This window comes from Lithobates pipiens, unplaced genomic scaffold, assembly GCF_037356315.1.
Source record: "Lithobates pipiens isolate NorthernLeopardFrog02 unplaced genomic scaffold, aLitPip1_a1.2 Scaffold_22, whole genome shotgun sequence".
NCBI classification, from domain to species: domain Eukaryota; kingdom Metazoa; phylum Chordata; class Amphibia; order Anura; family Ranidae; genus Lithobates; species Lithobates pipiens.
In genome coordinates, this window is record NW_027507784.1 from 202441409 (window position 1) to 202462428 (window position 21020).

General features: G+C 39.3%; 1 protein-coding gene across 9 annotated transcripts in view; it reads left to right on the plus strand.

Annotated features, from left to right (window-relative positions):
• The window catches only part of RBFOX1 (RNA binding fox-1 homolog 1), a 1314070-nt gene extending 1293356 nt beyond the window's left edge, over positions 1–20714 (plus strand). For 4 of the 9 annotated variants that reach the window (XM_077448827.1, XM_077448822.1, XM_077448828.1 and 1 more), the window contains 2 exons: positions 16924–16999; positions 17493–20714. In XM_077448827.1, coding sequence (XP_077304953.1) covers positions 16924–16999; positions 17493–17541 — 125 coding nt within the window. In that variant the 3' untranslated portion in view covers positions 17542–20714. Of the gene's footprint in view, positions 1–16923; positions 17000–17414 lie in introns of all 9 variants that reach the window. The other 5 variants (XM_077448825.1, XM_077448821.1, XM_077448829.1 and 2 more) reach the window with 2 other exon arrangements.
• Positions 20715–21020: the final 306 nt, after the last annotated feature.

The window sequence follows — 21020 nt, forward strand, 5'->3', positions numbered from 1 at the left end:
GGATATATATATATATATATATTTATATATAAACATGAGGTTCTCATGTTTTGGGGAAAGAAGAAAAGGGAAGAAGAAAAAAAGGGAGTCATATTTTGTTATTGAGCTGATCATAATCGATAACACGGGTCACATAGCGAATAATGTTAAGGTAATTGTGTTGCTATAGATAGATGACAGTGTTAAAGAGATATTACAGAGAGATGTTTTTTTTAATGAAATGTAATATGATCTGTGTGAAAAATAAAGAATTAAAAATAAAAAAGCTAAGCGTCTTAATTAATTTTTCTTTAAGCTCCACAGCACAAAATGCACACTCACCAACCGTCTAAACTAGAAATGCTTTATAATAATTCCTGCTACTTAATCATCAGCCCTTAAGGAGAACCAGTACTGGCGTAGACTCCTAATCCCAGAAGTATCTCCAGAAAGTATTCCAACATATAGGACCCCCTCCCAGCTTCCTGATGACGTTGTTACCACAAAATGCATAGAGGCATTTCAGTAGTGACGTCTGCCATTACTGACGTCACTACCGGTATCCTGGTTCCCACAGTCGGCGATTTGGAACGCACGCCGCATCTTGGTGCTGAGTTATAGCACCCTCAAATCTAAGTGCTCATTTGTTATATTTCTGTGTTCTGCATCTTTTAATCATTTCAGCCTCAGAAGATTTGGCTGCTCAACAAAAGAAGAGCAACAATTTTGAAAAAAAAAACAATATCTTTTAGTTTTTGCTATAATAAATATCCATACATACATTTTTTTTTCCCCTCAGTTTAGGCCTATGTGTATTCTACATATTTTTGGTAAAAAAAATTGCAATAAGCATATATTGATGGGTTTTCGCGAAAGTTATAGCATCTATAAAATACGGGATAGATTTATGGCATTGTAATTATTATCTTTTTTTTACTGGTAATGGCGGCAATCAGTGATTTTTTTTGGGACTGCAATATTGCGGCAGACAAATCAGATGCTTTTGACATATTTTTGGGACCAGTGACAGCGATCGATTCACTGATTACTATATAAATGACACTGGCAGGGAAGGGGTTAACACTAGGGGGGATCAAGGGGTTAACACTGTTCCCTAGGTGTGTTTTAACTGTTGGGGGATGGAACTGACTAGGAGGAGAGAGAGATCTGTGTTCATACTTAGTATGAACACACAATCTGTCTCTACTCCCCTGAGAGAACACACAAACATTTGCGTTCTCGTTCTGTAACAAGCAATTGGGGGTGCCCCGCGGTTATCATGCCCACCGAGCACTCGCATTGGCTCTGGGGACAGGCTTCAGGTGCGCACCGCCAGAGGCGTCTTAAAGAGCAAACATACGGCTACAGCGGCTCGCGCAGGGGAGCCAACCTGCCTCAGTATAACTGCGGCGGCTGGTCCGGAAGCAGTTAATAAACTTACTGCACGATGATAGTTTTATATGCTTTTCCAAAATCTTATTTGTTTGAATAATATATGAAGATACTTCTGGGGTTAAAAACCATCACCAGTACTAGATCTCACTAAGGGCTGACAATTAAGTAGCTAGAATTATTATGAAGCCATATCTAGTTTAGACGGTTGGTGAGTGTGCATTTCTTAAAGCGGGAGTAAACCCAGTTTCAAAAAACACTTACATTCCCGGCATGCCAGAAATTCTAACTTTCACATTGGTTGTGCTCTAAACCAAACTTTCAAACCATCCAATGGCTGGTGTCATAACTGATCACATGTACAGCATGTTGGCAGTTAAAGAAATATTAGAGGCCAAGATGGCAGCTTCCTTGACTGAAAACAATAGCAGGGTTTACTTCCACTTTAAACACTGTTTGCGGTAGGCATGGCTTAAAGAAAAATTATTTAAGACACTTATCATTTAATCACAGTGATTGGATCGTTCTGTGAAGATTATATAATTTTTTATGGAACTTCAATTTATTTGGACTGTTTGATTTATACTTATTATCACATTATATTACAAACAATTTTGCTTTTTATGATATACAATTTGGCTTTTTGAGTTAGCGCCATACCTTTCATTTTTTTTGGTGTTACTTGTTACTGCACTCATTTTTACTTTTGCACATTATGCTGGCACCACTACTTATCACTTGTTTTGAAATGTATTGTCACTGCTAGCCATTTATTATATTTGAGAGTTAACATCTCTCAGATATTATTTGGGTTACATGAGAGTTCTTTGATCATGAGTGAAAGCTTTAACACAATAACAACAATTTATTGGTAAGAAGTAAGCATGTTTAAACTAATACACATCAATCTATTTGTACAGTAAAATGCCAGTCCGCCCTACTTTTGAAATGAGCGGACTTTTCCCGCCTGGAGAAAAGTCCGCTCATTTTGAGCGGGTCTCCAGGTAGGCGGGGCCCACGAAGGAGACGTCGCTGGCCCCGCCACCTGGTATGGACTTAAAGGGGAACCCCAACGCCGAAAAAAATCAGCGTGGGGTCCCCCCAGGTCCACATCAGACCCCTGTCCGAGCACGCTACTCGGCCGGCCAGGAAAGGGGGGGACGAGCGAGCGCCCCCCCCCCCCTCCTGAGCCGTACCAGGCCGCGTGCCCTCAACATGGGGGGTGCCTTGGGGAAGGGGGGGCCGCGCGGCCCCCCCACCCCAAAGCACCTTGTTCCCATGTTGATGAGGACAAGGGCCAGGGTTGTCGGGGTCTGCGGGCGAGGGGCTTATCGGAATCCGGGAGCCCCCTTTAATAAGGGGGCCCCCGGATACCGGCCCCCCACCCTATGTGAATGAGTATGGGGTACAATGTACCCCTACCCATTCACCTGTAAAATAAAGTACAAAAAAACACAACACGCAAGATAAAATAGTTTATTGCACAGCTCCGGGGGTCTTCCATCTTCGGGGATCTTTTCGCCGGACTCCTCCGCTATCTTCTTGTAGCTCTTTTACTAGCGGAGGAGCCCGGATTTCTTCCTCGCCGCGGCCTCTTTTTCCGACTTCGGGGGTCTTGTCCCCCTCTTTAGTTCTTCTGCCGGGCCACCGCGCCTTCTTCTAGCTCTTTTACAGTTGGTGGCCCGGTCTTCTGTCGCCGCTGTCGCCACCGCCTCCGCCTCCGCCTTCTGTTCTTCTGTTCTTCTCTTCTTCTTCTTCAGATGTTGCCTCGTCGGATCCTCCGCTCACAATGGCTCTGACCGGGCACGCGGCGACTTATATAGGGACATCCCGGATGATGTCCCCGCCCATTATGGTGTCACAGTCCCAGAGGATGCTGGGACTGTGACATCATAATAGGCAGGGACATCATCCGGTGAGGTCCCTATATAAGTTGCCGCGCGCCCGGTCAGAGCCATTGTGAGCGGAGGATCCGACAAGGCAACATCTGAAGAAGAAGAAGAAGAAGAGAAGAAGAGAAGAACAGAAGGCGGCGGCGACAGCGGTGACAGAAGACCGGGCCACTGCCTGTAAAAGAGCTAGAAGAAGGTGCGGTGGCCTGGCAGAAGAACTGAAGAGGGGGACAAGACCCCCGAAGTCAGAAGAAGAGGCCACGGCGAGGAAGAAAGCTGGGCTCCTCCGCTAGTAAAAGAGCTACAAGAAGATAGCGGAAGACCCCCGAAGACGGAAGACCCCCGGAGCTGTGCAATAAACTATTTTATCTTGTGTGTTGTGTCTTTTTTGTACTTTATTTTACAGGTGAATGGGTAGGGGTACATTGTACCCCATACTCATTCACATAGGGTGGGGAGCCGGTATCTGGGGGCCCCCTTATTAAAGGGGGCTCCCGGATTCCGATAAGCCCCTCGCCCGCAGACCCCAACAACCAACAGCCAGGGTTGTCGGGAAGAGGCCCTTGTCCTCATCAACATGGGGACAAGGTGCTTTGGGGTGGGGGGGCCGCACGCCCCCCCTTACCCAAGGCACCCCCCATGTTGAGAGCACGTGGCCTGGTACGGCTCAGGAGGGGGGGGGGGGCGCTCGCTCGTCCCCCCTTTCCTGGCCGGCCGAGTAGCGTGCTCGGACAAGGGTCTGATGTGGACCTGGGGGGACCCCCACGCCAATTTTTTTCGGCGTTGTGGTTCCCCTTTAAGTCCATACCAAGTGGCGGGGCCCGCGTGACATCTCCTTCGCGGGCCCTGCCTACCTGGAGACGCGCTCGAAATGAGCGGACTTTCCTCCGCGTGCGTGGGCGAGTCCGTTCATTTCAAAAGTAGGGCGGATAGTACGGCGGACTTAGTTCGCCGTATTAGTCCGCTGAAAAAGTGCCGTGTGTGGGCAAGTAGCCCGTTCGGAAAGCCCGACGGACAGTCTTGCGGGAAGTCCGCCAGACTAAGTCCATCGGATAGTTGGCTACGTGTGTACGTGGCATAACCCATCCACATTGATACAAATCTAACTTAATTATATTCATAATTACAATATTTTACAGCTATTAATAGAGATTTCACATAAACTCATAAGGTAACATGACAAAGGCCTCAGAGCTGACATTGTATCTTTTCTTTGTGGGATAGATATTAGCAACCCATTTGCTTGGGCTCCTCATAGGGAGGCAATGTAGAACATTTTGGCAGTTCCAGGGGATGCTGGAAAGCTGGTGCCGGATGGAGAGAACATTTTTTTTTTTTTCAGGAAAGACTCATCTTTGGAGCTTTCTTGAAAGTGAATATCTTTTTGTATGGGATAGGTGACCAGATCATCAAGAATACTGTGAGTTCAGTCTTGAGAGTATGAAACTGGAAAGCATACTGTCGTATTGTGAGTAAAACTTGGTGGAGGAGGAGGTGAAAAGCATTGTGTAGACAGCAAGTAATGTGTGGAGGCTAATGACAAAATGGATGGTTGAACTTGAGAAGGCTGTAATGGGCCAGAGGGTAGGGATTATTCTCACGCTGTATTCCTCTGAGACTTATGCAGTTTGGTGCCTTAAAATGTCACTGTGCCTCTATGTAAGGGTCATTAAAAACTGTAGGCAGCTGTTTTGTTTGCAAATAAACCACATGTGTGTTCAGACTATACTGTAAAATAATATTTTGTTAGCATGGGGCACCATACCTAAGAATCCTAATCTACAGAATGTGGTTAAAAATGGTTTAAGCTTCTCAACTGAATTGAGATCAAACTGCATGTGCCTCAACACAAAAGACCCCTAACAACAACATTGTTACTGTTACTTATTACATTGTCATTTATGGTTCACAGATGTAAAACATAATACATATAATGCTATAATTTTTAAATGTATAATACCGTACCTAAAACAAGTAAGAAAAAGTTTTTTGTCTTCAAAATTGCTGTATACTAAAATATATTCATCGCTGCTTAGTTTTTAAAATGCAAAAGAGCTTTAGATCAAACCATCCCCAATCTCTCTGAGTGCATGTACTGTGAAGTAACTAATTGTCAAAAATCCTTAAAGATCACAACAAAGGCTCCAAACTTGAGTTGCAGATTGCCAACGTTCTGCTTTCATAGAAATGATTAGAAAAAGAGCTAATATTTCAGTGCCTATATTGTGAAAATTGAAGATTAACTTCATTGGAAAACCTGTAGCTGCAGAAAGTGATTGAGGGCTTGTTTTAAAGTGATTTCCCTGCGTGTTCACACTATGTTACTGTCTGTGTCAAGCACATGACTTTTTTTTTTTTTTTTTTTGGTGAAACTGTAATCACTGATCAAAACAACTATCCAATCCAGTAACACAATTGCAAATAGTATTGTATATTTGATTTAATTTAGTTATTTATTTAAGTTCAAAGTACAATTACTTCACAGCTATTAACAAGATTGTGGTAACCTTTTTGTATACTTTTACTAGCACTAAATTCTAACCTTTATTAAATCCCGGAACACATAGGGGTTGATTTACTAAAAGTGCAAAATCTGGTGCAGCTGTGCATGGTAGCCAATCAGCTTTTAATTTCAGCTTATTCAATTAAAGGGCAACTCCACTTTCGTTAAGGGAAAAATAGCAAATAAAGAAAATATAATATACAATAATGTACAATTGCGATACAAGTCATATTGTAATTGAATGCTATCAAAAATGACCTTTCCATTTCAATCTGCAGCCATTGAAATTTTCTATAAATGCAATGCAATATGACTACATGGAGTTGTTCTGTACACAGAATCTGTATTGACCACTCCCCACAAATATAATTTCCTGCTTGTGTAATTGGCTCACCAATTTTCCTAAAAGTCTGCTACATACAAGTTAGATTTCTGGCATCCCTTCAACAAAAATGTCATTTTTGGTGAGCTATTTCCAATAGGCATATGTCTAAAGGGATGCAGGGCCAGCAGATTCCCTCATTAGTGCTCTTCAGATGCCACAGTCGACTGATAATTATGAAACCACTCCAATTAGACCTACTCAGCACAGAAGCACAGGCAAAACACAGTCTTAGTAAACCAATCCCATAGTTCGGTATTAGGTTTTTAAAATATTACTTTTTTTCAAGCAATAAGACCTTTTTATGATATTGCATCCACAATCCTTTATTCTAAAGGTTTTATGACTGTTATGCATATTGTTTTGATTTTTTTCTCTAAATGTATGCTTTAGGGTTCACACCATTGCGAATTGGATGTGTGATCACTCCATCCAATTCGCAATAGCAGGATATTTTGACTGTCTCTCTATGGAGCCGGTTCATATATCTCCACCGCAGGTCCTTTGCGTTTTGCAGTGTTGCTGTGCGTCTTTTGGTCCATTTCAGGTTTGAATTCAGCCCTAAATTCAGGCTGAAATCAGACCTGAAACAGCAAACCAGCACACACCAGATCCCTGCTGTGAGTCGCTTGCTGCTCAAATGTGAACCAAGCCCTATGTTAGACTGTTATGTATATTTGGAAAAGTATTTGCATATGCTTTACACAGCATAGCTGGAAGATCAGAGGCTGAAAGCACATTTCTATAATTGGATCTTCCCCAAGAACAGTAGTCAATTAGCTGACATATATCAATGTCCTTTTTTAAGATTACCTGTTCTATTATACTATACAAAAAGAGTGTGATTTCTTATATTTGCTCATTTAGAACATTGGCTTAAATTCAAAATTTAAAGATTTATGTTCCAAGCTGAAACATCTGGTATATGCACAATTATAGAAATCAGTCGGGGCCCATTTGAAATTTGCATATAGCTGATTTATTACATGGAGTAATGCAGGTGGCTGTGCTAACATTGGCTGAAGGGTTGTATGTTTGATTCAAATGAAGGAGGAAGGAAATAAGGTGAGACGGGAAACGAATCATCTGGAAAAGTTATAGAAAATACAGTAGAGGCATGATTAATACACAGTTGTGTGGAATTGCTTAAGGACCCTTAGGAATGTTTTGGATTTCTTCATAACTACCATTAAATTTTGATCTAATATTTAGCTGACTTCTAAGTCATAATACTAAACAAAGAAAAGTCATTTTTCACATACAAGACATTTCAAATTCTACATTGTCTTTACATTTATATGATCAAGGGACTTATTTTTGAAAATGTATGTGAATAACATCTAGAAAAGTAATTCAAAACGGGTATTTCACTGAATGGGGTATAATGATTTGAAAAAAAAGATTTGCCCTAAATAAGGTCCAATAGATAATATCAGTCATATGTCTTTTGACATATGATGCCCTTCACTTGCGGATCACCTTGTCAGGAAAAATTTCATCTGCTGGTAATATCTTTAATTTGGCGTGCAGTACTGAGGTCCACCAGCAGGTGGCTCCTGGCAGTTTGGAACTGTCAGGAGAGCTTTTCCCTGCTGATGTTATGTCATCTTTGGGCCACAGTACTGGCATCCAGCAGTGGATGGATTCTGGCAGTGTGGAGCAGACAACACCTTCTAAAATTACAGGCCTATAAATACCCAGCAAGCACTCACATTTTTGCCTTGGTTTCGTCTTTGCACCCTGACCTGCTAGCATGTGATCTGATCCTGATTCCGAACCTGTTCCTGTGCCCTGAACCTGTGACCCATGTATCTGATCCTGTCCCGATCCCTATCCTGTCCCACCTGTTACCTTGCATTCCTGCCCTGCAGTCTGATCCATCCATCCTCTCCCTGTCCTGTGTTCCTTACCCCATCTGCTGATCTCCCTGTGTATGACCTTGGCCTGGCTTACATTTATGTTTCCGGAACATCCCCTGTCCATCTGCTGATCTGCTGTGTATGACCCTGGCCTGGCTATTGTTTATGATCCTGGTATTTCCCATTTATTGTACTTATCTGTCTGTTGTTATTTGTGGGTCTCTGTCTGTTGGTTGGTTATTGCACTGTGTCATATTGGAGGTGGTTGTACTTATATTATTCACTTACTTTAATAAATCATTTATATTTTCACTTACATGTGTTTGGTGTTCCTCTGTAGCTAACCACGTAGTTCTGGTCACACCTGGTACATGACACACCTGCAGCTTCCCTCCCTCAGCAAAAGGTTGTGTAAAAACATGCAAGACAAAAAAGGAATAAGGAGGCACATACATCTAGCACAATAAATCACTTTTTTTATAAGAAATTAATACTTTCACTTACATGTATGAAATGTAGGAGGTGCCTTATATACAGTCACATTGGAGAGGGTAGGGAAAAATTATACCAATGGGATTATTGGTGTAGTAGGTTCAATCCTTCTCATCCAGATCTGGCATGCTGTCCATCAAGGCAATATGGTGCATGCCAGGATGTTCCATGCTGAATCACACTGCTCTCCTGTCAGTGGCTGCGGTCCAGCTGCCCAGGGCCAGATTAAGAAGATCATGGGCCTGGTGCTGAGGATTTTGATGGGCCTTTTTATGGAAAATTCACACTGTATGCGCAATAGAACTCATGGGAACGAGCCCTTAATTTTTTTAATTATTTATTAAATTTTTTAATTATTTTTCTTCATTTATTATTATTTGTTGGAGTTTTTTTTATATTTTTAACATTTTTTTCACAATACTTTTTTGGGAGAATGGAGCAGTAGAAGGTGTCAGTACTGCATACACAGGGGGGCCCAGAGCAGGGGGAATCTAATGGACAGTCTTGGGTGATCAGTACGGGGGGGGGCAATTACAAGCAACGATCTCCCTCTAGAGGAGATGGAGTGGCTTTCAGCTGCTTCATGGTCATAGAGGGAGTGGTGATGGTGTCGTGGTGATGGTGCTTGTGATTGCCCGCCGCACCAATCACCCCCGACTTTCAGATTCCCCCTGCTGCAGGAGGTACAAGGAGCGTCTCACGCAGTGCAGTATCCAAGTGGTCAGTCCGTCCCTTCTGGGCCTATATTAAGGTAGGGGCCTGGAGCTGCAGCTCCAATAGCCCCTATGTTAATCTGGCCCAGCAGCTGCCTTGTGTGCATGTCTCTCTACAAAGCAGTATAGTGATTACCAATGTGTTTTGGGGGTAAGTCCTGCTTTCTCGAACCTTTCTTTTTTGTAATTTAATTGCTAAAGAAGGCATGTTCATTTTGCAAAACCCATTTTAAGTTTGCAAGGGAATCTCCATTCAAGCTTATTAAATGAGATGAAAATTAATTTTGCCAAAGATACCCAGTCACATGCAGGATTTTTGCTTGCATATGACTGGATTGAAGTCAGCACAACTTCTTATTTAACAAAAATATGTAAATGTGCTTTCAAAGTGTAAATTCACTTTGATATTTGAATACCTTATCTGCCTTATATGTGGTTTTAACCTGTTCTGCTGTGTAAAAAAAGTTGCACAAATTTGGGTAATGATCTTTGCAACACAATTCTGTGTATGTACAATATTGGCAATTTTTTTATTTTAGAAAAATATTATGAATATTTATTAAAGTTCACCTTATGTCCTACACTTTCCTAACCGTTTTGCAACAAAGAGAACAAGAAGGGGGGCTTCTGGACTTTTTAGGCACCATAGACAAAACAATAACCATAAAATAAAATCAAAGTTTTTTTTATTAAGAACATATTTTCCATTGTACCAAACAACAGAATTTCTAAAACCATCTATCACAACAATACTCATAGACTCCATAATATACAGTATAACCCGCGACTATACATTTTCAATTCTGAAAATAGACAGTATACATTTATTTCATAATCTTCAAAATATAATTTCTACTCGCAGTATCAGGTATGTTGTTTGTAAAGAAGAGAGCTCTACATGTTTCACGTGGATTGACACGCTTCTTCTGGAGCGAGGTATTAATGTGACTGGTAAAGTAATAGAAATAAACAACAGAATCTAACAAAAATGATTAATCATAAACATACATGATGTGAACATAACAAATCATTCAGAGATGTTACTATATAGTATGGGTCAACGCATGATATGTTACAGATATCAAACAACATCAGTGGTCAATTAGTCAGGTGGTGGGGGGGGGGGGGGGTACACAGCGTATATAGGTCACCATGGGGACATGTAAAACATAGTATCTATAATCCCAAACATATATAAAAGTAAAAAAAAACTTACTAAAAAAGGTACTTTCAATGGGGACCATGAGGGCTGACTCCCACACGTAGAGTACTGCTACGAATCCAAATATTAGTGCCGGACAAGTGTATTTATTTGATAGTTGTTTTAAAAGGGGGTTATATCCCCAAACATGAAAAAAGAGAGGGGAGATTTTGTTTTGTCCCCCAAAACCTATAAACAAAAGATTCAACAATTGTTTATCAAAAACAAAGAGAACTATTCTATCATTAAATAAGGGTGTTTTTTAGGACACTCACCACAATATAAGATGTGGTGTCTCCTAGGGTCTCTTTCTGTTTTTTACATAGTATTAATGCCATGCCCTCTATTTTCAATTTATTAATATAAGCATTGGTAAAAGATATTTACTGACACCGAGAGATCACAGGCTTTGTGTTCAATGGCAGAACACACAAAATTAATCTATTTGCCAAAAACATTACTCTATTCTTAATAGATCAAATTAGATTAGCCGGCAATGCGCACAATATTCTAAATGCTGTTAGTAATCTGACCTATTACAGAATTAACTTCTCTAAATCCTTATTGTTAGACCAGGGGTTGAGCTCTGCTATCAGATCCTACCTCCAAAAAATATTTTCCATAAAGATGGAGTGACTCTGAAGTCCCTTATTTAGCAAACTGCTAGCACCTAAAGCAGCACTACTAGCTGATCAGAATTACAAATTGCTTATAGACAAGATGACCAGAGAATTGACAACCATAGCTAATCATGAGCTTTCCTGGTCTGGGCATCTCACATCCTTTAAAATGCTGCTTTTATCTAAAATGCTGTTTCATACTTTACCCATTCCATTTCACTCCAAACTACCCATCTGTTCTTGTTAAATCACTTGTTGAAGAAATTCCTGTGGCAAAATGGCAGATCTTGGCATTCTAAATTCCAATTGATCTAACACAGAAGCAAGGGAGGGGTGGGATTGGTGGAAATTAGGGACTATTATACAGCTGCTCTCAAAGACCAGCTTAAATGATGCTTTGCCCTATCCCCTAATGCCCTGTGCAGTGAGATTAAACGGGATCTAAGCCCAACATAAAACCCATGTATGTATTTACTAGCTGATACCTGGCAAACCTCTCCCTACCTATGAAAGATTCAATTCTAACGTAAAGAGACCTTAGCTCTAGCCACCACATGGCTTATCTATTCCCATCCCTTTACTCTATAACTCTAGAAGCAATAATGTCCCATCTATCTACTGCTCAATTGCAGAAAAAAAAGGAATTACTATTGTAGCACTGACCTCCGAAGGAGTGGCCGATTTAATTGGACTTATCGTTACCTTCTTGACCTCGTGTATGTCTAAGGGTTTCCTGAGGCAGATGGCCCAAGAACTGTAGAGACTGACACCAAATTCACTTGAGGGATTTTGATTTGCAAGAAGGAATAAGCAAAACACAGTCTCTCAAAAAGGGTTAGAGGGTTTAGGTAGAAAGTCCAGGTACTCTTGGAACTTAGTCAGATAGAAAAGAGTCTCTCACACGTAGGAAATCCAGAGAATAGCCATTCACAACTGGATCCTCACCCTTATCGGATAGTCCTTCTCTCACTAGGCCTAGCAGCCGATAGAGTGCTAAAATAAAGCAAAGTTTCTGCCACAGACTTGCTATAGGACACTTGAATAAAGTCTCTGCCACAGACTTGTTGTAGAACACTTGAATAAAGTCTCTGTCACAGACTTGTTTTAGAAAACTTGAACAAATGAAGGATGCAGACAAACTTAGAAAACCATCGTACGGAACCAGTATCGTACAGCCAGTCCGGCGATACCATAGAAGGTCAGATTCACTTGGGGTCTTTCAACTAAGCCTCCAGGCTCCTTCTGAGAAGCCAGCCTTTTGTGTGGCCTTCTCCCGAGGAATCCTCCCCTGGATACTTCTCCAGTTGCTGGGCCTCTCCACAAACCGAGACGGCACCGGACCATCTCCGAATCCTTCTTCCAGTTACTTTGCCTCGGGCTAGCCAGCCCGGAGACTTGGAATTGGGTGCATCCGCACCCCAGGCCATGAGAGCCCTGGGGGCTGGTCAGGAGGACCAGGACCAAACAGACAGAAAGTACTTCTGGACCGGAACCCTGAAGCATGTGACGTCAGCACCTTAAGTACCCTCTCCCAGAATGCACAACAAGAGGACACCCCCACTGGGCTGGTTCCGAGAAAGAATTGGCACTCAATGCACCTAACTGGACTGTGTTCTAAAACCTGCCAGAGATGACAGCACCACCCATGGTCAAGCAGAACACAATGCAATCCAGCTAGACTGGTACTGAGATCAAAATTTAGTATAATTGAACCCAAAACCAAACTGCGGTTCCAGGAGTAATAAATGACAAAAACACATAGCGCATGCTCTTCAGGAGTCGGCGCTACACTATGATAAAAGACCTCTACAATAGTGACACCCTTATGCCCCTCTAATGACCTTGTATAAGAAGTTATTCTTCCTACCACTGAGATTTGTAAATATTTACAATTTCCCATTACTTGCAGTGATAGACAAACAAAATGCTTATCCATTTGGGACTACCATACCTTGTCCACACCTCTGCTTAAAGGGATATCTTTATTTTATAAGATGCTTCAAGATAAATTGCAATTTATAAAATTGGCTCCCTTTATCAAATGGGAAGTCAATTTAGGTGTGTCTCATTATCACAGACAGGGGAATTAGTAAATGTCTTCTCCCCGGGGGGGGCATCCATACCAGAAGAAGACAATAATTATCACTAGTGGCTATAGCAGCCGCTACCGATGATCACAATAGAATCCGGCAGGCTGGTTGTACCTAAGTTGAACTTGGCACATTTAGCTTGCCCATTAACGGTTCAAATTTCAACTGTTTCCTGCTGAACTGGCCAAGATTTGAGCTGTGTATGGCCGGCCTTACTCATCACAATGCTGGAGGAGTTGCAGTTCTACAAGGAATCCATTGCATATGTTATAGTACTGTAAAACTCTTAGCTTCTGTCAGAAAATTTTCCAAAATATGTCAGAAATTATTGGAATGCTTACTTCAACATGCGATTCAACATGGAACACATGGTTTGAAAAACATTGTATACCTTAATTACTTTTTTTTGTTTGTTTCAATATTTTTATTGTTTTCAGTCATTGAAATACAAAGTAACAGTATAATATAGGAAATTTGCCTGCAAGGCCTAGAATATAATATTTGCAGAATATATTGGATAAAATTGATATGAAAAAAAGAAAAGAAAAACATTGTTGTATTTATCTTATAATCGTTCCCCCTTTGGAATAGATAACATAAACATTCAGAAAATTAATTAGTGGGCTCACAGGAATGAGGCTGCCGAGAAATTCTTTGGGAGATATATATAGTGACCTTGATATTTAACATATATCGTCCTGTGGGTTGCGGGACTATGTCTGTCCTGCGCCGACCGTACCCCCGCCACCCCAATGGGTTCATGCTGTGGACTAGGGGGGTCTGGCCAGAACAATCTGGCCCCAACCCCACTGTCCCAATCCATGCTTCCTTTTAGATTGAGTCAGTGGAGGAATGTAAAAGGGATGACTCCGCCACCTGCATAGGTCACATTTTTCATGGTGATAATTCCATGAGTTATGATGAAATGCTAAATGGTGCCCAACATTCAGGTTGCTAAAACATTTTTTACCAACTACAGGACTTTCAAAGTTACCACTTTTCCTTAATTTTATCGAGAAGTAGTAAGAGACAGAAGAAAGGGGGACAAAGGAGAGTCAGAGCTGGTAGGGAGAGAATCCCCTAGAGAGAAGAGAGGAGGGGAGTAGGGGTGTTAGTATGTTGTCATTGAAGAAGATTGTGACCAGGATAGAGTGGTATTTTGATGTATTTAGCCCAAGGTTCCCAGGATGTCTCAAAGATTGTTATTTTATCTTGCAGTTTGGCAACTCTTTGCTCTTGGGACATTATCCAGGAAATTTTATTTTTTGCTGCTTGAAGGGAAACTGCAGGTTTCTTCCAGGCGCTAGCCACTGTGCTTTTGCGCAAGAAGCATAAAGAAATTTTAAGACTGGTCTCCTTTGGAGGCTTTGTCTACCCTGTGGTTCAGAAGCGCAATTATCGACATCACTTGTGTCTTTCCCTGGTTTGGGGATGACTGATATGAATGCAGAATTTAGGTCTTTGTTTAAGGGGGCTCCATCCCGGAGAGAGTTGAAGAACCTAGACATAAAGGTAGCTAATACCTGTCCAAATTCCTTATAATAACATACTGACAGACCATCCGGGCCTGGGGATGACCCATTTTTAAGAGATTTTATGACCTACAGGATTTCCTCCGAAGAGAAGGGTTGGTCAAGGAGTTCTCTATGGTCGTGGGATATTTTGGGAAGTGATATGTTTCTAAGGAAATCATCCAATTTAGATGGAGAAGGTTAGGGGCGTTCCTTCATTTTTTGAATGTGTCCATAATTCTAATGGGATTTGGGGTCAGATCGCCTGATGCAGATCTTATCTTGGGGAATGCTAAAGAATGTAGCCTTGGGCTAAGTTTTGTTGCTAGTCTGGAGCCTATTCTGTCCCTTTTGTGCTTTTCAGCTGCAGTGGTCAAGGCTAAATTAAAGTTTGCTTGTGCGGTATCCAGCTGAGCCAAGTTGCTGGGGTTGGGTCTTTGTGTTGTCTGATTACGATGAGAAATCCCCCTGTCAAACTCTTAATTTCCTTTTCACATTCACGTTTTAGTTGCGAGGATAGTTGTATTAGTTTTCCCCTGATAACTGTTTTATTTGCTGCCCATAGAGTGGCTAGAGAGACAGTGTTGTTGTCATTATCTGTGAAATATTCTTTCAAGTTCTTTTCTAGTAGTGTACAGTGTGTCGGGTTGGTGAGAATTGATTAGTTTAGGCACCATTTGGGAGTTCCCCTGACCCCTTGTGGTCGCTGCATTAGTAAGGAAACAATAGAATGGTCCGACAGAGATGTGTCAAGGGTTGTGGAGGAGAGCGCTAGTGGGGTTGTTGCAGATGTGGTCCATATGTGCGATGTGGGGCAGAATAGTGTGTATAATCCCTGGTATGAGGGTTGAGTTCCCTCCAGATATCTATTAAGCCATAAGTGCTCAGAAGCTGTGCATTTTTTAGCCTCTGTTTGGAAGGTAATTTCAGTTTCGGGGACCCCTGGGAGATTTATCCAAGGAGTGGTCGAACGCAGTGTTCGAATCTCCTCCTATCAACACCATGCCTCTGCAGTGTGGCTATAGGGTTTTCATCAGTGTTTCAAAGAAAATTTTCTGACCTTTGTTGGGGGAGTAGTATGAGACAAAAGTGTACATCCTGCTGTCTATGGTTCCTTCCACTAGGATAAACTGCCCTTCCAGGTCCTTGATTAGATTAGAGGGGGAAAAGTGCAGGTGTTTGGAGAAACAGATTGCTACTCCTCTTGTTTTATTTTCTGCATTTGCTAAAAAGAATTGAGCATAGCTTTGGTGGATAAATGAAGGATTCTAGGAGGATGGGAAATGGGGTTCTTGAAGAAGTAACACATCTGTTTTTAAGGTGTGGTATAGTTGGAATAATTTCCTTCTTTTCACCGGGGAGTTAATCCCCTGTACATTGAGGGTAATAACTTTATAAGTTTTACCCTGCCATTTGCTGAACTAGCCATGGATCAGAGGGGAATAGCATGTTAGAAAAAATCCCACCTCCAGCAGACAAATACCTGATGGTGGTGAAAAACATTCGGGAGTCTGTGCCTGGGTGGAACAATCCTGTCAGTTTCGATGAGCAGGGAATACTGGGAGAATAGCCCGAATCAGAAACGAGGCGATAATCCCTTAAACGTGAAATATCACTCAGACCCTGAGGGGGTAACATATATCCCTCAAAGTTAGGTGGTGGAGCATTGCACCCACAATGGCTACCCAGACTAAAACATTTTCATTACGAATTTCAAAAGCAGTAATATGCGAACAAATACATATGGACAAAAACATATGAACAGAAACCTGTCCCCAACCTTGTGTCAAAAGTGTGCTCCAAGTGGATGATCCCCAGCCCCCTCAGTCCCTGCACCTCCCCCTCAAAATGTGGGTTGGTTGACACAGGCTGAGGAGGCAACGGATCCCCACTCGGACCACCCCTGTGACTTAAGAGTAATTGTTCTACTTAGTTAATAAAGAAAAGCTCAGGCCTCTTATAATAAAAGCTGGGATTCCGGGTGGAGTATAAGGATGCAGGGGGTGTAGGCTCCTGATGATTCCTTAGTAATCATGACAAGCTGTCATGCTTGCCTGAATGTTCACAAACACTTATCCATAATAGCCACATGCATGGTGTACTGGTAACATATTCTTCCTTATATAAAGGTAATTGTCACACTACCCAAAAGTGTTTTTAATACTGCAAATGTATGTTGTTCCACCCCTTTATTGACTTTTTCTTGATATATGTAGAGAATCATTGGTATTTTTGCTGTTTATTTGACATAGAATAATATTTTAATCCATATCTTAATTTTAATTTTAGTTACGGACGAGTTTATGCTACCGACCCCTACCACCACACACTTGCTCCAACAGCAACCTACGGCGTTGGTGCCGTGGTAAGTCTTCTGTTTATTTTTTACTATATTTTACTACTAAATAATTAAGTATAATGATTTAGAGACATTCATCTGTATTAAAAGTTTTAGGTGTAGTTCAGATTTGAACAGTTATTTTTTTCAGTAAGTGCTGACTTTTTATTATAGGTAGAATTATTCTTTGATGCCAATCCATAATATTTTTCTGTATGTTCTAATAAACACACCCAAAGTAAAGATAAATATTTAACATATGCAAGACAAATATAAAAGTAGCTTAGTGCTTTGATGATGTTGTTGGTGTAGTTTTTATTTTATTCAATATTCGGCTATGCATTTGACATTTAGTTGTGGGTGGGAAAACTGTAGTATTTTATCAATTTAATTGTTTTAAAAGGAACCTCAAAAACAAATCCATTAAATTGCTTTGTTTCAGAATGCTTTTGCACCCTTCACTGATGCCAAGACTAGGAGCCATGCTGATGATGTCGGTCTCGTTCTTTCTTCATTACAGGCTAGTATATACCGAGGGGGATACAGCCGTTTTGCTCCATACTAAATGACAAAACCATAAAACTCTTCCAGTGTGGGGGAAAAAAGAAGCTTTCCGAGGCCTGGGTATTGCAATACATGCAGTAGTGCATCATTTTAGCAACTCTAAATAACTAAACAAAACTCAAAAAGAGAAACATTACATTTTTTATCTTATACCTCAGATATTTTGTTCTGTGTATTTTAATATTGTGGGTCTTTAATTTATGAAGGTTCTGTAGTTGATTGTTGGCTGTAGATTTTTTTGTGGTTTACCTAGAGATCTACTACTGTAGATATGAATAAAAATATTTTAAGGCCACAATCAAGAGTGTAAACCAATTATATATGCGGAATATTAAGCTACTGGAATTATCACATTTTGCAAGCGTGTAAGTGACTATAGTAGTCATATCTTCATTTACATGTAACTCAGTTTATTAGGGAGGGCTAAAATGCTGATACATCAAAGCAAAAAGGTTGCCACTGCACTAAAACTCATTCAGTGACTGTCCTAAATTATTTATTTATCATCCAGAGCCAAAGGTTGTGTTAAATTTGTGATTCTGATTCTTTGTATATACAACCTGATGAAATACTATTGTAGTGTACCCCTTTTTAAGTATTCCATCAGATAGTATTCAGCTATTACAATTACAATGTTCATGTATAACAGTTTAAAAAAATAAAAAATAAAAGCGAAAAAAAATAAAATGTATGAAAATATAAAAAAGTAAAAAGAAAAAAAAAAGAACAAAAAGCTAGGTAGGTCATTTACATTCTTTTTATATTTCTTCCAATATATTAAATTATTGATATCATTGCTGATTTTTATAACGTGGGAGGGGGAATGTTATTAAAAAGCACTGTTTCTACTTTTTCTTTTTTTTTTGAAAGTTGTAAAAGGAAAGTAATTAAAAATTTAATTGTTTGTACCAGTAAAAATTTACATCTGTGCAGTGGAGTTGTTAAGTTCTAAAAAAAAAAAAAAAAAATATGCAGCCTATAATGCTTTAGTTTTAGCCTAGTAGAACATCTAATAGAGAAAAGTATCATTTTTATGGAATTACATATTAAATATATTGAGATTTATATAAACATTTTACAAGTATTGCAATCATTAAGTAGAGATAATCAAGGTATTTTCAACTGCTTGGTATTTTTTTGAAAACATTATATTGTGTAAGCAATCTGCAATTTTTCAGTTTGACAGAGTTCTTCTACTCCTGTTTACGTTTTAATTAGGAGAGAGACTTGAATTACTGTATGTCAGTTAATTACAAAAGAATTGACAAACAGGCGACAATGTTTATTATTGCTAATGCTAAGCAGTCCTGTTAGGATCCATGTTTTCTAGACTATATGGATTATATCTCTGTATAGTGAAATGATATATATAATAAACCACCATCTTCCATAACCCATTTTTCACACTGGGAAACAATTTATTTGTTTATCTTAAATGTATCTTCATTTTTTTTAAGTTATTGGTAGTTTACTATTAAAATGGTTTAGTGCACTATATTTAAAGAGGACATTTTACCAAAATTAAAATTTGGTATATATTAGACCATTCTTTAATTTAATTGCTAAATTATTGAACTTTTATTTTGTTGTTTTGTGTATTGGGAAACACTGTCCATTTTTCAGATTTGCAAAACCAGTCATCACAATAAAGCACTCATTTGTGGTCAAGATGCATGTATATCTTGTAATTTATGAAGAGCATTCCATAGAGCAAATTAAAATGATATGTTTACAGTCAATGATATTCCATAATAAAAAAGAGCAAACACCACCTGTGATAACTTGCTGTCATACATGATGAATGTTATCCTGTATTTTTATAGTTAATAAGTGGCCTAATACTAGCAATCACCAAATTCTTATATATATATATATATCAAGAATGGATATTTTGAGCCAAACATATTAACAAACAAAATATTCTGTGTGAATAATTCCCAAGAGACCATTGTATGATACTTAGTAAACCAACATATCAGTAATGTATTAACCAATATGCAAATTAATATCCCACTTTATTGATATGTTTGGCTGTTATTAAGTATGATATATGCAAAAAAGTTTGTTTTTCTAAACAGGAACTAAACCAGTGGTACAACACATAGAGGACACATGTCTACTTCTTTATTTTTTCAAACATAAATCCTGAATGTTGGATAAATGTTGAGAAACATAGCTCTAAAAACATGTTTGAGGAAAAATGTACTGCTAAGTCTAAGAAGATCTACACAGAGCAGTGATGGGTCAATAAATTAAGAGTAGCTAGTATGTGTGTTAAAGATACGGATACAATTCCCTTTGTCAAGATACTGAAAAATTGCAGTTTGTCTGTGCATTTGTGTAAATTCTTTACATGGTGTCCTGTTTATGAACTAACCAGAGCAATGGTGGTCATGAAAGGGTTTGTTCTTGTATTTGTATTTGTACAAATTAATAATAAAATAACAAAAAATAAATTAAGATGGGAGGTAAGGACTATACATGGGTTTGAAGCCCCTTACATTTTTTAATTGCAAATAATATCTTCATATGTACTGTGCCGGTCCAGAGAGACCATCACTGTATTCAATTTTTAACTCACTGCTGTGACTCTACCAACTTGCTATAAACTGCTTCAGATACAAGTGTTTGTGACCAGATTTTCTCTTTGTCATCGTATGTGCATGCAAGTATGATCAGTTGAACATACATCAATAAAGATCCACAAAACATGAGATGTTTTCAGTACTGTTTATAAGTATAGAGAGTATCTTATACTGTATGTTAAAAAAAAATATAAAGAAAGGGTACAAACAGATAAGATATAACTTACTGTACTGTGTGTCTTATTTTCAGTAAAAAAGGGATATTCCCTTCAGTATATTTAAACTATATGCAAATCCAATTTAAAATGTACTGTAACACTGGGGAAAAAGAAAGACAATATTTTTTTAATTGATCGGCATCACCTCTTAAATCTACAGTGGGGGTTTGCATCGTTTTTTAAGACATCTCATACAGATAGTGATTTTAATCAAATTTATTTAACACATGTGATGTGACTGAGTGGTATATTTATTCTCAATAAGAAAGGCAGATAAATTATATAATGATATTAGTTGGGAGAAAAAGAGGTATCCATGTGTCCCTGACTGAATCTTCCATTAATTAGAAAATAAATAAATGTGTTTGTCTGAAATAGCTTTATTTGTGTTTTTTTTTAATAATATATATTTGGAATGTTTTCATGTATGTAAATATTCACTGAAAATATAAAATATAAAATGAATTATAAAATGCCATGTGTGGATTATAGTGACTTCAAAAACAAATTATCAAAAAAATCTGCAAACTCAGAAAATGCATATATCTGTCTTTAGAAATGAGTGTTTATATCACTACAGTGGTTTGTAATATGAAAAAAATAAAAATAAAAGCTTAGTCTTAAAATGTACAAATAATGTTCTGGGTGTTTATTTACTGTGTCAACTATACAATATGAAAC